This window comes from Moschus berezovskii, chromosome 20 (genome assembly GCF_049115385.1).
Source record: "Moschus berezovskii isolate FMDL1 chromosome 20, NW_MosBer_1.0, whole genome shotgun sequence".
NCBI lineage: Eukaryota > Metazoa > Chordata > Mammalia > Artiodactyla > Moschidae > Moschus > Moschus berezovskii.
The window spans coordinates 59,204,663-59,218,664 of NC_142479.1; the positions used below are offsets into that span (position 1 = coordinate 59,204,663).

The window sequence follows — 14,002 nt, forward strand, 5'->3', positions numbered from 1 at the left end:
AGGAGACCCTGGTTTGATTCCTTGGTGGGGAAGATCCCTTGGAGAAGGGATAGGCTACCCACTCCAGTCTTCTTGGGCTTCCCTGGTCACTCAGCTGGTAAAGAATCTGCCTGCAATGTGGGAGACCTGGGTTCGATCCTAGGTTGGGAAGATCCCCTGGAGAAGGGAAAGGCTACCCACTCCAGTATTCTGGCCTGGAGAATTCCATGGACTGTATAGTCCATGGGGTCACAGAAAATCGGACATGACTGAGTGACTTTCACTTAATGCATTCTTTTTGTTTGGTTTTTGTTTGTGTATTTATTTTTACTAGATTTTATATTTTAGAGTAGTTTCAGTTTCACAGCAGAATTGAGTAGAAAATACAGAGTTTCTGTTTGCCTCTTGCACCCACACACCCACAGCCTCCCCTACCACAGTGGTACATTTGTTACAATAGGTGAACCTGCATTGACACATCATTATCACCCAAAGTTTATAGTTTGCTTTATGGTTCACTCTTGATGCTATATATTCTATGGAGTTTGACAAATATATAATGATATATATCCACTATTATAGTATCATATAGAAAGACTTCCCTGCCCTAAAAATCCTCTATACTAACATAATTTCTATAGTCTAAAATAAATATAAACAGCAAGTAATCAGTCATTAGCAAAAAAAAAAAAAAGCAAGAAATGCACATTAAAATGATGTATAACCTAAACATGTTTATTTAAGAATGTATTCTAATATCTTTCCCTCCCTACAGTCCCTGGGAACCACTGATCTTTTTACTGTTTCCACAGTTTTGCCTGTTTCAGAATGTCATATAGTTGGAATCATACACTATGTACCCTTTTCAGATTGGCTTCTTTCACTTAGTAATATACATTTAAGGTTCCTCCATGATATCTCATGACTTGTTAGCTCATTTCTTTTTAATGCTGAATAATATCAGTTGTTTGGATGTACTAGTGTATCTATCCATTCACCTACTGAAAAGGCATCTTGGTTGCTTCCAGGTTTGACAGTTGTTAATAAAACTGCCTTTAATATCCATGTGCAGGTTTTTGTGTCTATTTCAGTTCGTTGAAATGAGTTTTCCGTTCATTGGGTAAATGCCAAAGAGCGTGACTGCTAGGCTGAAAGGTGAGAGTATGTTTAGTTTTGTAAGAAACTGCCAAGTTGTCTTCCAAAGTAGCTGTACTGTTTTTTCTTTCCCACCAGCAGTGAATGAGAGATCCTGTTGCTTCACATCTTCACCAGCATTTGGTGTTGTCAGTGCTTTGGATTTTGGCCATTTTAATAAGTGTGCAGTGGTATCTTGTGTTGTTTTAATTTATAATTCTCTAATGATCTATGTCCTGGGTGTTCATTGGAGGGACTGATGCTAAAGCTGAAACTGCAATACTTTGGCCACCTCATGCGACGAGTTGACTCACTGGAAAAGACTCTGATGCTGGGAAAGGTTGGGGGCTGGAGGAGAAGGGGACGACGGAGAATGAGATGGCTGGATGGCATCACCGACTCAGTGGACATGAGTTTGAGTGTACTCCGGGATTTGGTGATGGACAGGGAGGCCTGGCGTGCTGTGATTCATGGGGTCGCGGAGAGTCGGACACGACTGAGCGACTGAACTGAACTGAACTGAATGATCTATGGTGTTGAATATCTTCTTCATATTGCTTATTTGTTTCTATAGTGAGGTGTCTGTTCAGGTCTTTTGCCGATGTTTTAATTTTTTTTCTTGTCATTGAGTTTGTATACTTCGGATATTTTTAAATTTTTAAATATGAAGCTTGGGTTCTCATTTTCTTAGCAGTATCTTTCACAGAGCAGACATTTTAAATTTTAATGAAGTCTAGATCATCAGTTATTTCTTTCAGGATCATGCCTTTGGGACTGTTTCTGAAATCTCAGGGTTATCTAGATTTTCCATGTGATATTCCAGGAGTTTTACACTTTTGCACGTTACATTTAACTCTGTGATCCATTTTGAGTTAATTTTTTGTGAAGGATGTAAGGTCTGTGTCTAAATATTATTGTTTGGATTGTGAATGTCCAGTTGTCTAAAGATCATTTGTTGAAAAGATTTATCTTTTCTCCGTTGTGTTGCTTTTGCTCCTTTGGCTATATTTACGTGGCTCTGTTCTGGGCTTTCTGTTCTATTGCATTGATTTCCTTGTCTCTTCTTTCATCAGTACTACGCTGTCTTGATTACTGTAGCTTTGTCTTGGAAGTTCAGTAGTGTCAGTCCTCCATCTTTGTTCTTCTCCTTCAAATATCAGGTTGGCTATTCTGGGTCTTTTGCCTCTCCACATTAATGATAGAATCAAGGTCAACAAAATAAGTTACTGGGACTTAATTGGGTTTGTAATAAGTCTATTAGTTTGAGGAGAATTGACATTTTTATAGTTTTGATTCTGTGCATTCATAAACGTGGAGTTTCTCTCCATTTATTTAGATCTTCTTTGACTTCTTTCGTCAAGAGGTTTTGTAGTCTTCCTCATAGATCTTCTGTATATTTTGTTAGTATTATACCTAAGTGTTTCATTTTTTAAATCCACAATTTTATAAGTTAAATATCCTTGCCATATCTGAGGCTGGTCTGATGCATGTACTGTCTCCTTGTACTGGGTTGTTTTGTTTGTTTATTTGTTTTTATTTAAGTGTGCCTTGTAAGTTTCTGCTGAAAGGTGAACATAGTATACTGGATCAAATTAACTGCAGTAAATAATGTAATTTTAATGTGGGAGTAGGGTGGGCAGCATCTTTAGTCCTTTGCTCCATTGATGTGTTACTTGGACTTACTTGGGCCAGTAAAGTGTTAGTGAACAGAGGTCTTAAATACACTCTTCTGATTTAACTTGGTCTCCTGCAGCCCTGTGATCTTCCATGGGAAGATCATGCCCCATGAATTCACTGTCCCTTCAGGACTAGGCCCAGTATGAGAGACACATTGGAATAGTTCTGAACTTGATAACCCAACCAAGATCAGCTGACCCACAGTCAATCTGCAGACTCATGAGCATAAAAATGAATGTTATATACTGCTGAAATTTTGAGGTTGTTAGTTCCCCCCCCCCAAAAAGAAAGCAGACTAATATAGTCAAATTCTGTGAAAGCTTACCAGTACTTTACTTGAAACATATTTTTATAGTTTTTACTCTATAGCTACAATGAGTTCAAGCACAATTTATAGGGCAGAGAAGATAGAGGAAAAATATTTTTAAGCAGAAAAGTAAACTAGGACATCCATACTGGACTAATTGCAGTATTATTCCTTAAGGAGTATTATTAGATTCTAAAATTATCAGCCAAGATTTAACATTGGAAAATTTCAAGTGAAAAGAAGTATTTCACTAAATCATATGCATTCTTCTAGATATATATATATTTTAAAAACCTAATTGTGATTTTTCTTTAATTAGGGAACTATTACACTAATGATATACCTCTTTGTTTGTAAACATGTAAAATACTATACATGCATGTGCACATGCTCAGTCGTGTCTCTTTGTGACGCCATGGAGTGTAGCCTGCCAGGCTCCCTCATCCATGGAATTTTCCAGGCAAGAATATTGGACTGAGTTAAATTTCCTACTCCAGGGAATCTTTCTGACCCAGGGATCAAACCTGCATCTTCTGCATTGGCCGGCGGATTCTTTACCATTGCGCCACCTGGGAAGTGTAAAATACTATAATTCCATATAAATTATAGTAAAATACTATAATTCCTTATAAATTGGTCTCATGTCTATTTAAGAAAGCCCCCAAATTAGAAATCTGTTAAGAAAGAGACTTGATAAATAGGACAAGGAGATATAATATTCATCTGATCACAGCTCCAGAGAGAAAGAGAAAAGAACCATTGGAAGAGAGGAATTAGTCAACATAGCTAAAGAAAGGACCTAGTGACTAATGAGAAATAAAAAGTGAAGACCTCTTCTGGTAAAACTTCTGAAATCCAAAGATAAGGAACTTAAGTCCTAGATTTCTACCAACAGAAGTTTTGGGGAGAGATAAGAGTAATCTGGACTATGGTAATAATAGGAGAAATGAAGAGAACATGGCAGATTTGAATTCTATTTGAGATTGATAATCTGCAGAATAGCTATTGCATTTGTTGCAAAGGGATGTGATGGGAAGAAATGAATGATAACTAGGCTTTTGGTTTGAGTAAATATATAAGTAGGTGATAAATATATGTAATATTTTTAATTAAGATAATTTTAACCATTTTATTGTATACAATTCAGTGGACTTTAGTACATTTACGGTGTGTGCAAACATCGCTGCTGTATAATCCATCACCCCAAAAGGAAACCTGTACCTATTAACATTCAGTCCCCATTCCTGTAGTTGTTCTTGGAAACCTAATCTCCTTTCTGTCTGGATTTGTTTTTTCTGAACATTTCATGTAAATGGAATCATACAACATGTAGCATTTTTTAGTCTGGCTTCTTTCACTTAGTATATTCTTTTCAAAGTTTTATCAGTGTTGTAGCATGAATCAAGCCTTCGTTATTTTTATTGCTGGATAATATTTCATCATAATATGTCACATTTTCTTTGTTGATTCACCAGTTAATGATATTTGAGTTGTTTCAGTTTGGGGCTATTTTGAATAATGCTGCTGTGAATGTCCTGGTTTTTCCTTGAAAATCTGTTTTCGTTGCCTTTGGCTATACACTTAGAAAAGGGTTGGACTGGATTAGACGGTAATTCTGTATCTAACTTTTTGAGGAACTACGAAAATGTTTTAGACAGCAGCTGTAACGTCTCATATTCCCACCAGCAGTGTATGAAGGTTCTAGTTTTTCCACATCCTTACCAACAGTTCCCTGTTGTTGTTTTAACAGCCATCACACTGAGTGTGAAGTGGTATTATTACATACAAGTGCATGTAATACCATGTGCTTGTTTTTTTAAAAAAATTTCCCCTTTTTCCCCTCAGTTTTATCGAGGTATGATAGACAAATAAAAACTGTATATATTTAAAGTGTGCAACATGATGTTTAATGAATATGTACATTGTGAAATGATTGCCACAATCAAACTGATTAAGATATCCATCACCTCACATGTTTACCCTTTTTGTGTGTATGTGTGAGAATATTTGAGATCTACTCTCTTAACATATTTTAAGTATACAATATTTTATTATTTGCTGTAGTCACCATGGTGTACATTCAGTTCAGTTCAGTCGCTCAGTGGTGTCCGACTCTTTGCAACCCCGTGAATCACAGCACGCCAGGCCTCCCTGTCCATCACCAACTCCCGGAGTTCACTCAAACTCCTGTCCATCGAGTCGGTGATGCCATTCAGCCATCTCATTCTCTGTTGTCCCCTTCTCCTCCCGCCCCCAATCCTTCCCAGCATCAGAGTCTTTTCCAGAGAGTCAATATTGGGTCTCCAGAACTTATTCATCTAATAACTGAAAGTTTTTACCCTTAGACCAACATTTCCCTTTTGCCTCTACCTCCTAGCCCCTGGTAACCACCATTCTCCTCTCTGCTGCTATGATTTTGACCTTATTTTTTTAGATTCCACATATAAGTGAGATCATGTGGAGATATTTCTTTCTATGTCTGGTTATTAGCATAATGTCCCCCAGGTTCTATGTTGTTGCAAGTGAAAGGAGTCCTTGTTTTTTTTTTTAAGGCTGAATAGTATTCCTTGGGAGAAGGCAATGGCACCCCACTCCAGTACTCTTGCCTGGAAAATCCCATGGGCGGAGGAGCCTGGTAGGCTGCAGTCCATGGGGTCGCGAAGAGTTGGACAAGACTGAGCGACTCACTTTCACTTTTCACTTTCATGCATTGGAGAAGGAAATGGCAACCCACTCCAATGTTCTTGCCTGGAGAATCCCAAGGACTGGGGAGCCTGGTGGGCTGCCGTCTATGGGGTCTCACAGTGTCAGACACGACTGAAGCGACTTAGCAGCAGCAGCAGTATTCCTTGGAGAGAGTGTGTGTGTGTGTAAAATCACATTTTCTTCATCCATCCATTCATCAACAGACACTGAAGTTGTTTCTATATTGTGGCTACTTTGAATAATGCTGCAGTGAACATGGGAGTGCAGATATCTCTTTGAGATAGTGATTATATTTCCTTGTGGTATATACTCAGAAGTAGGTTAGTTGGATCATATGATAGTTCAATTTTTAATTTTTGAGGACTCTCCATTACTGTTTTTCATAATGGTTGTACCAACTTATATTCCCACCAACAATATATAGGGGTTCCTTTTTCTCCACATCATTGCCAATACTTGTTATCTTCTGACATTTTGATAATAACTGTCCTAAAAGGTGTGAGGTGGTATCTCATTGTGATTTTGATTTTTGTGATTGATGATTGTTGATGTTGATTGCTTTTTCATGTGCCTGTTGGCTATTTGTTCTTTGGAAAATATTTATTCACATCCTTTGCCCATTTTTAATTAGGTTTTGTTTTTGTTATTGAGTATGGGTACCTTACATATTTTTAGTATTAACCCCTTATCAGATATATGGTTTGCAAATATTTTCTCCCATTCTGTAGGTTGCTTTTTCATTTTGTTGATGCTTTCCTTTGCTGTGCAGAAACTTTTTAGTTTGATATAGTTTCGTTTGTTTTTATTGGTTGTACTTTTGATGTCAAATCCAAAACAAAATCATTTTCAAGATGAATTTTATGGATTTCCTCCAAGGTTTTCGTCTAAGAACTTTATGATTTCAGGCCTTACGTTTGTCTTTAACCCATTTTCTGTTGATTTTTGTACATGGGCTCAGACAAGGATCCAGTTTCACTTTTTGCATGTGATTATGCTGTTTTTCCAATACTGTTTATTGAAGAGACTGTCCTTTCCCCATTGTGTATTCTTGGTGCCCTGTCAAAGATTCGTTGACCGCATATGCATGGGTTTATTTCTAGATTCTCTGTTCTCTTCCATTGATCTATGTGTCTGTTTTTATGCTAGTACCAAACTGTTTTACTACTGCTTTGTAATATAATTTGAAATGAGGAAATGTCAGCTTTGTTCTTCTGGCTCAATATTACTTGATTACATTAGCTGTTTAGAGCTTTTGTGAAAGATTGTGAAGGAATTTTAGGATTGTTGTTTTTTTTTCTATTTGTGTGAAAAAATGTCATTGGAATTTTTATAGAGATTACGTTGGGTCTGTAGATTAGTTTGGGTAGTAAGAACATTTTAATAATTATTACAGTCCATTAACACAGGAAATCTTTCCATTTATTTATGTCTTCAATTTCATCAGTATCTTATAGTTCTCAATGTACAGATCTTTTACCTTGGTTAAATACATTCCTAAGTATTTTACCCTGTTTGATATTAAGCATACTACTTTAAATTCTGTTCCTTATTGTTCTGTGTTCCCTCTGAGACTGTTTATTTTGCATAGTCTTTCTGACTTGCTTTTTTCATGTTATGCTTCTTTGTTATTATTAGTTAAGGGTCAGATACTATTTATGAAAATGGTGGAAATAATCTGAGACCTATGATGATGTTATCTTCCTCTGAGAAGATTTATGTTTGTTTCTGGCAGGCACAAGCAATCTGAGATTGCCTTGATTAAATTTTGTTGGTACACATTTGGAGCTGAGCTTTAGTCCTATAAAGGCCAGTCTAGTTTTCACTCCTCGAATGTAGCCCTTTGGGGTTCCAGACAAAGTCCCTCTTAGAAACTTGGTTCTCCCAGCTTGTCCTCCCAGCTTTGTAAAACTGTCAGTGATTTCTTAGCCTTTCAGATACCACTAAATGAAAAGTGACCCCACCAGGTCTCAGTCTTCTTGTAATTCTTCATCATGCTGTTAACTCTCCAGTGCCTTTAGGAAGATTTTTAAAACATGTACAGTTGTAGTTTTCTTAGGGCAAAATTGGTCTGAAGTGTGTAATCTGCCATTACCAGAAGTAGAAGCCAACAGCATATCCGTGGAAGTAAACAACATATCATTTACTCTTTTTTCAAATGTTTGAGCAGATTCAAAATTCACCATATGTTAGTCTTACCCACTTGTATTTTCATGTGCATTCTTGGAGAAAGAGAATAAGAAATAGTTACAACGATCCTATCAGGAATTGCACAGATTGCGTTGTCGAGCAGGTGAATATCTTTTTTCATGTTGGTCTTATCAGGGACAATTGAAGATCTTTGTTCTAATTATAACACTTGTTGTATTGTACTATAATTATTATTTTTTAAAGATATTTTTTGATGTGGACCATTTTCAAAGTCCCCATTGAATTTGCCATGATATTGCTTCTGTTTTATGTTCTGTTTTTTTGGCCATGAGGCATGTGAGACCCCAGCTCCCTAACCAGGGATTGAACCTGCACCCCACCCCCTGCATTGGAGGTGAAGTCCCAACCACTCGACCACCAGGGACGTCCCCTGTAATTATTGTTTATATGACTACATTGCTCATAAAACAGTGAACCCTTACAAGGAGGAATCCTATCTTATTCTTGTTCAGTTTCTTAGTGCTAGACCTCAAAGTAAGTACCCAGTAATGGAGAAATGAACGACTGTGTTGGAAATACCTTTTTGTCTTTTTTCAGAGTGAAGAATCAGTATCAGTATACACCATGCTGAGTTATCCAGAAAGGTCAGTTTTAATAGAGAAGAATTTTAGGAGATGAACCTCTTCTCACCAGCTCTTTTGTCCTGTCTTCTCCTGTTTCACAGGTGGCATCTCCACAGAAAGTGACTGTGCTTTTGAGCCAGACTACGCCGTCCCACCACTTCCCGTGAGTGAAGGTATGCAGCACATTCGGATTATGGAGGGCATGTCTCGCTCTCTTCCATCCTCCCCCTTACTCACACATCAGTCTATCAGTGTTCGGCTCCAACCTGTGAAGAAGTTAACTGGTAAGGACTTTACCTACATTGAGTATGTTTATCAGGAAACCTAACAGTATGCACTCTAGATCATAGTAAATATGTTTATGTGCATCTCTAGGTTTTTCCTCTTTGGCCTTTCTAATGTTACAGACTCTTGGAAAGTAGAGCTCCCACTGATTTTAATTTAGGAAATTAGAATAGTGCTCCGTTTGACAGATTGATGTATTTATTTTCTAAATGATCCATCTGTTGTGGACATATTTTTCCAGGCTTTCAGGAAATTTCCGGTTTTTCGAGAATATACTGTTGTTCTGATTGCATTTATCAGCTTGTTCATGTCAGATTACCAGATGGAGATACTGTAATTTTAGAATAATGAAAGCTTCATAGTTCAGTAAGGGTACATGTTTTTTGTTTGAAATCTTGATTTGTATTTTTCATACTTATTTTTGACAGCTAATTTAGATGTTTACCTCTCCATGGTACTCTCCATGTTTACCTCTCCAACTTCTTAAAATATTCACTATAGTATAGGTTGTGTTTAACATGATCTCACAGTATGTATTTTACAGTCAGATCAAGTTGTTAGGTATCAAACTGTGTCTTTATTAAATGAACTTTTATCTCTTAAAGCTTTTTCAGGAAAGAAGATTTAATATGTTAAATGATACTTATGTGCAAAAGTACGTATGCCTGGGTCATTTTGTTAGATTTAACATTATTAGTTTATATCCAGTATCAGTAAGTTGACTGGCATTGAATGGATTATGAGTGTAAGGAGGCAAGAAATGAAGTCATTCCCAAAGGATATATTGACTTCCTCCTATGTGTCTGTCATTGAGTTAGACAATAGAGTTGATTATGAAACAACAGTTCAAAAGAAAATAAAATGATGGGGAGAAATGAGATTTTCATACTCTTCCTGTTTATTTTGAATAAAACTGGTATTACAGTGTTTATAATTTTCATTAAAATGATAGTATTTATTCTGTAGACCTGCAGAGCATAAGTTATGCTCTTATATTGTTTATTTTTGTTTTAGGCATCTTCAAATGACTGACTCAAAGTCTGTTTTGATTCTTGGATTAGATAAAAATCAATAAAATAGCTTAATAGAATTTTACTAAAGTACTTATTCCTTCTGTTATCTAAAAATAGGAAAATTATATGTAATTGATCGTGAATAAAAATTTCGATGCTTAGAGATTTCCCCTTTTTCTTACAGTTTAAGGTATTATTGATTACTGAAAATGCAAATAACCAAATCTGATGGCTGCCAAGTGATGTGCTTCATTTTACCACACATATGGGAAGAAATAGCAAGAAAAATTGTTTCCCTATAGAACTTAGCTGTATTGCCCAAGATTTTAGAGATACCACTTTCCTGTCCCATTTGACTACCCCAGTTTGCACTTCAGCTTAAATAGACAACCTTTAGGTAACCCAGAAGATAAGTACATATAACAACAAAGTCAACAACATGCCTGAAAACAGAGAAGTGGTACAGGGAAGCAGCAATAAGTATACTTGGTTAATTACATATATGAACTATTCAGGTTTAGTATTACAGTGCTTGAAAGGTAAGTATCCTCTCAGATAATTTTGTTTTATTCACTGAAGAGATTTTCAAAGCCCTCAGAGTTTAACGTTTGAAGATGCATTTTAAAATATCTGAACAAAAGAACTCTATCTCCTGAAAGAGGATGCCATGAAAACTTTTCTGTGGCAAATTTTCTGCCAAGTGAATTGGATGATAAAAATCTTCTGGTTTAACCCAGAATGAAATTACTTTGGAATTTAAATTAAAAATATTATTTAGTAGATTACTCATCCATTATCTTTCCTTTCCTAATTATATATTGGTATAAATAAGTAAAAAGAACATTGAATGGAAAAAGATTAGCTGACCATAAGGGAATGTCCTCCAGAGAATTGTTCTTAACAAAATACATTAATTGAATATGACCATTAGGGCTACACTTATTAATTTATCCATTTCCATTCATTTAACTTCCAGCTACCTTATCTTGCTTATATTCATATTACAACCAAACTGAATGAATAGGGCCAGAATAGTTATCTTTTTCTGTTTTCTTTCTGACTTTATCTAATATTTAGTCCCCTGTCTCTGCTACCATCAAGGTAGTTTGCTCGTTTTTCTGTGCTCCTTACTTATCATTAAACAAATATTTGTTTAGGACCTACTGTATCAGGCACTGCTCTAGATACAGTAAACAGAGTGCAGGAAAAGACACTTGAAGAGCCCCTGCCTTCAAAGATGTTTATATTCCAGTTGTGAGGGAGCTATAATAAACATATAACCAATAAATAAATAATTTTAGATAGTAGCAAGTACTGTAAGGGTAATAAAGTAGGAAAAGGGAGCGAGAAAGAGTCGGGTAGAGGTAGGTTTCTCTCTGTGGAGTGATTGGGGAGAATCAGAGGAGGAGATGTTTAAACTGAGGCTCACTGATAAAGAATGTGCCTGCAGTGCAGGAGCCCCATGTTCAATATCTGGGTCTGGAAGATTCTCTGGAGGAGGGCATGGCAACCCACTCCAGTATTCTTGCCTGGAGAATCCCATGGACAGAGGAGCCTGGCTACAGTCCACATGGTCTCAAAGAGTCAGACATGACAGAAGCTACTTAGCACGCACACATGCTGAATGACAAAAAGAAGCCAGTCATGGGCGGTCTGGGGTCAGAGCCTTCCAGGCAGAGGGAACAACCAGAACAGAAGTCCTAAAGCAGAAATCAGTGCTGGTGAGCTGAAGAATTAGAGAGAAGGCGGTGTGACCTCAGCAGCATAAGTCAGAGGAGAGGGGTGTATCAAATAGGTGAAGACATGGGCAGAAGCCAGAGTTTTTTGTGATCATGATAGGGAACCTACTCTGTAGGATTTTTAGCGGAGCTGGAATGGGAAATAATATGATCTGATTTACCTGTTTATCAGAACTTGATGGCACGTGTTATGAGTGGCCTGTGAGGGTCTAGAGCAGTGGTCCACAACCTCTTTGGCATTGGTTTCATGGAAGACAAGTTTTCCACAGACCAGGTTGAGGGGGTTGGTTTATGGATGATTCAAGTGCATTATATTGATTGTGCACCTTATTTCTATTGTTATTACATCAGGTCTACCTCAGATCATCGGGCCTTAGATCTCGGAGGTTGGGGACCCCTGGTCTAGAGAATCCCACATTCGTTAACCATGGGTGTGTTTTCCAGGCCTTTAACAAGTCTTTACCTTCTAACAAGTTGATAGAGTATTGGAAGACAATATTTCTTTTTGTTTGTTTTATCAAGTAAAGCATAACAGAGTAACATTTTCCTATTACTGTTTTTTTATAACCTTTGTACTTTCAACATGTTCGTCTTAGTCCTTCACACAGTTGTATATGAAGATCTATTTCCAAATACTTTGACTTATGTTTAGTCTCACAGGAGTAAGAATGGGGAAAGGCCTGCTCAAGAATAAAGAGATGTAATTCAGAGCTTGAAAACTAAGTATATGTGTGTGTGTGTATTTATAGTTAGTGTGTATATATATATATATATGTTTATATATAGCTCTATTCAGTACAAAAACAGGTTACAGTAAAAGTGGTTAAGAGAGGAATGGGCTCTGTGGTCATGCTACTTGTGTCTGTATCGCAGCTCTGAGAAAGTCACTTAACTACTCCCTGCTTCTGTTTCTTCATCTACAAAGTGGAGTTAACGATCCCTCCTACCTCATGGATAGTCAGACCTGTCCATTGATGGTTGCCAGTTGCTTAATACATGCATAAATACATGTGTTTGTTGTTGTTGCTAAGTGGTGTCAGACTCTTTGTGACCTCAGGGACTGCAGAACACCAGGCTTCTCTGTCCTTGGCTGTTTCCCAGAGTTTGCTCAAACTCATGTCCATTGAGTCAGTGATACTATCTAACCATCTCATCCTCTGCTGTCCCCTTCTCCTTTTGTCTTTGATCTAAATGCTCAGAATGTGTGAGCAGTTTTTGTTGACAAAATCTGTTTAAATTTGGTGAGAAGTTTTTAAAAACTATTGAACATTAGATACCAATTTGGGACTTTAAAATTTGTCATGTTTTAAAAATTATACTTTTTAATGAGTAGTAATAATAATGATAACAATTCTCATTTGAGTGGCTGTTGTATGACATACCATATAAACACATATTCTTCACATGTATCTCCATTTTACACATGAATAAATGAAGCCTTTGAAAGGTAAAATGTCTTACTCAAAATAATACAACTAAGAAGAGATAGGATGGGGAAACAGTGGAAACAGTGTCAGACTTTATTTTTTTGGGCTCCAAAATCACTGCAGATGCTGATTGCAGCCATGAAATTAAAAGACACTAGCTCCTTGGAAGGAAAGTTATGACCAACCTAGATAGCATATTAAAAAGCAGAGACATTACTTTGCCAACCAAGGTCCGTATAGTCAAGGCTATGGTTTTTCCCGTGGTCATGTATGGATGTGAGAGTTGGACTGTGAAGAAAGCTGAGCACCAAAGAATTGATGCTTTTGAACTGTGGTGCTGGAGAAGACTCTTGAGAGTCCCTTGGACTGCAAGGAGATCCAACCAGTCCATTCTAAAGGAGATCAATCCTGGGTGTTCATTGGAAGGACTGATGCTAAAGCTGAAACTCCAATACTTTGGCCACCTCATGCGATGAGTTGACTCACTGGAAAAGACTCTGATGCTGGGAGGGGTTGGGGGCAGGAGGAGAAGGGGACGACAGAGAATGAGATGGCTGGATGGCATCACCAACTCGATGGACATGAGTTTGAGTGAACTCCGGGAGTTGGTGATGGACAGGGAGGCCTGGTGTGCTGTGATTCATGGGGTCGCAAAGAGTCGGACACGACTGAGCAACTAAACTGAAGAAGAGATCAAAGCCAGAATTAATACCTTAGCCTTTAAACTTCAAATGACGTTCATTTTACCAGTGAAAAAATTGAGGTTTATAGACTTTACCCAAGGCATCTGATATATCAGTTAAGACTTTTTGTTAAAAAAATATGCCAGCAGATTTGTAAAACTCAGCAGTGGCCACAGGACTGGAAGAGGTCAGTCTTCATTCCAATCCCAAAGAAAGGCAATGCCAAAGAATGCTCAAACTACAGCACAATTGCACTCATCTCACACGCTAGTAAAGTCATG

At 37.3% G+C, this 14,002-nt stretch overlaps 1 protein-coding gene across 6 annotated transcripts in view; it reads left to right on the forward strand.

Annotated features, from left to right (window-relative positions):
* TANC2 (tetratricopeptide repeat, ankyrin repeat and coiled-coil containing 2) overlaps positions 1-14,002 on the forward strand; it is a 369,078-nt gene that overhangs the window by 126,818 nt on the left and 228,258 nt on the right. For 4 of the 6 annotated variants that reach the window (XM_088829199.1, XM_055408159.2, XM_088829197.1 and 1 more), the window contains exon 4: positions 8,676-8,858. In XM_088829199.1, coding sequence (XP_088685325.1) covers positions 8,676-8,858 — 183 coding nt within the window. The remainder of the gene's footprint in view (positions 1-8,675; positions 8,859-14,002) is intronic. The other 2 variants (XM_055408162.2, XM_055408163.2) reach the window with 1 other exon arrangement.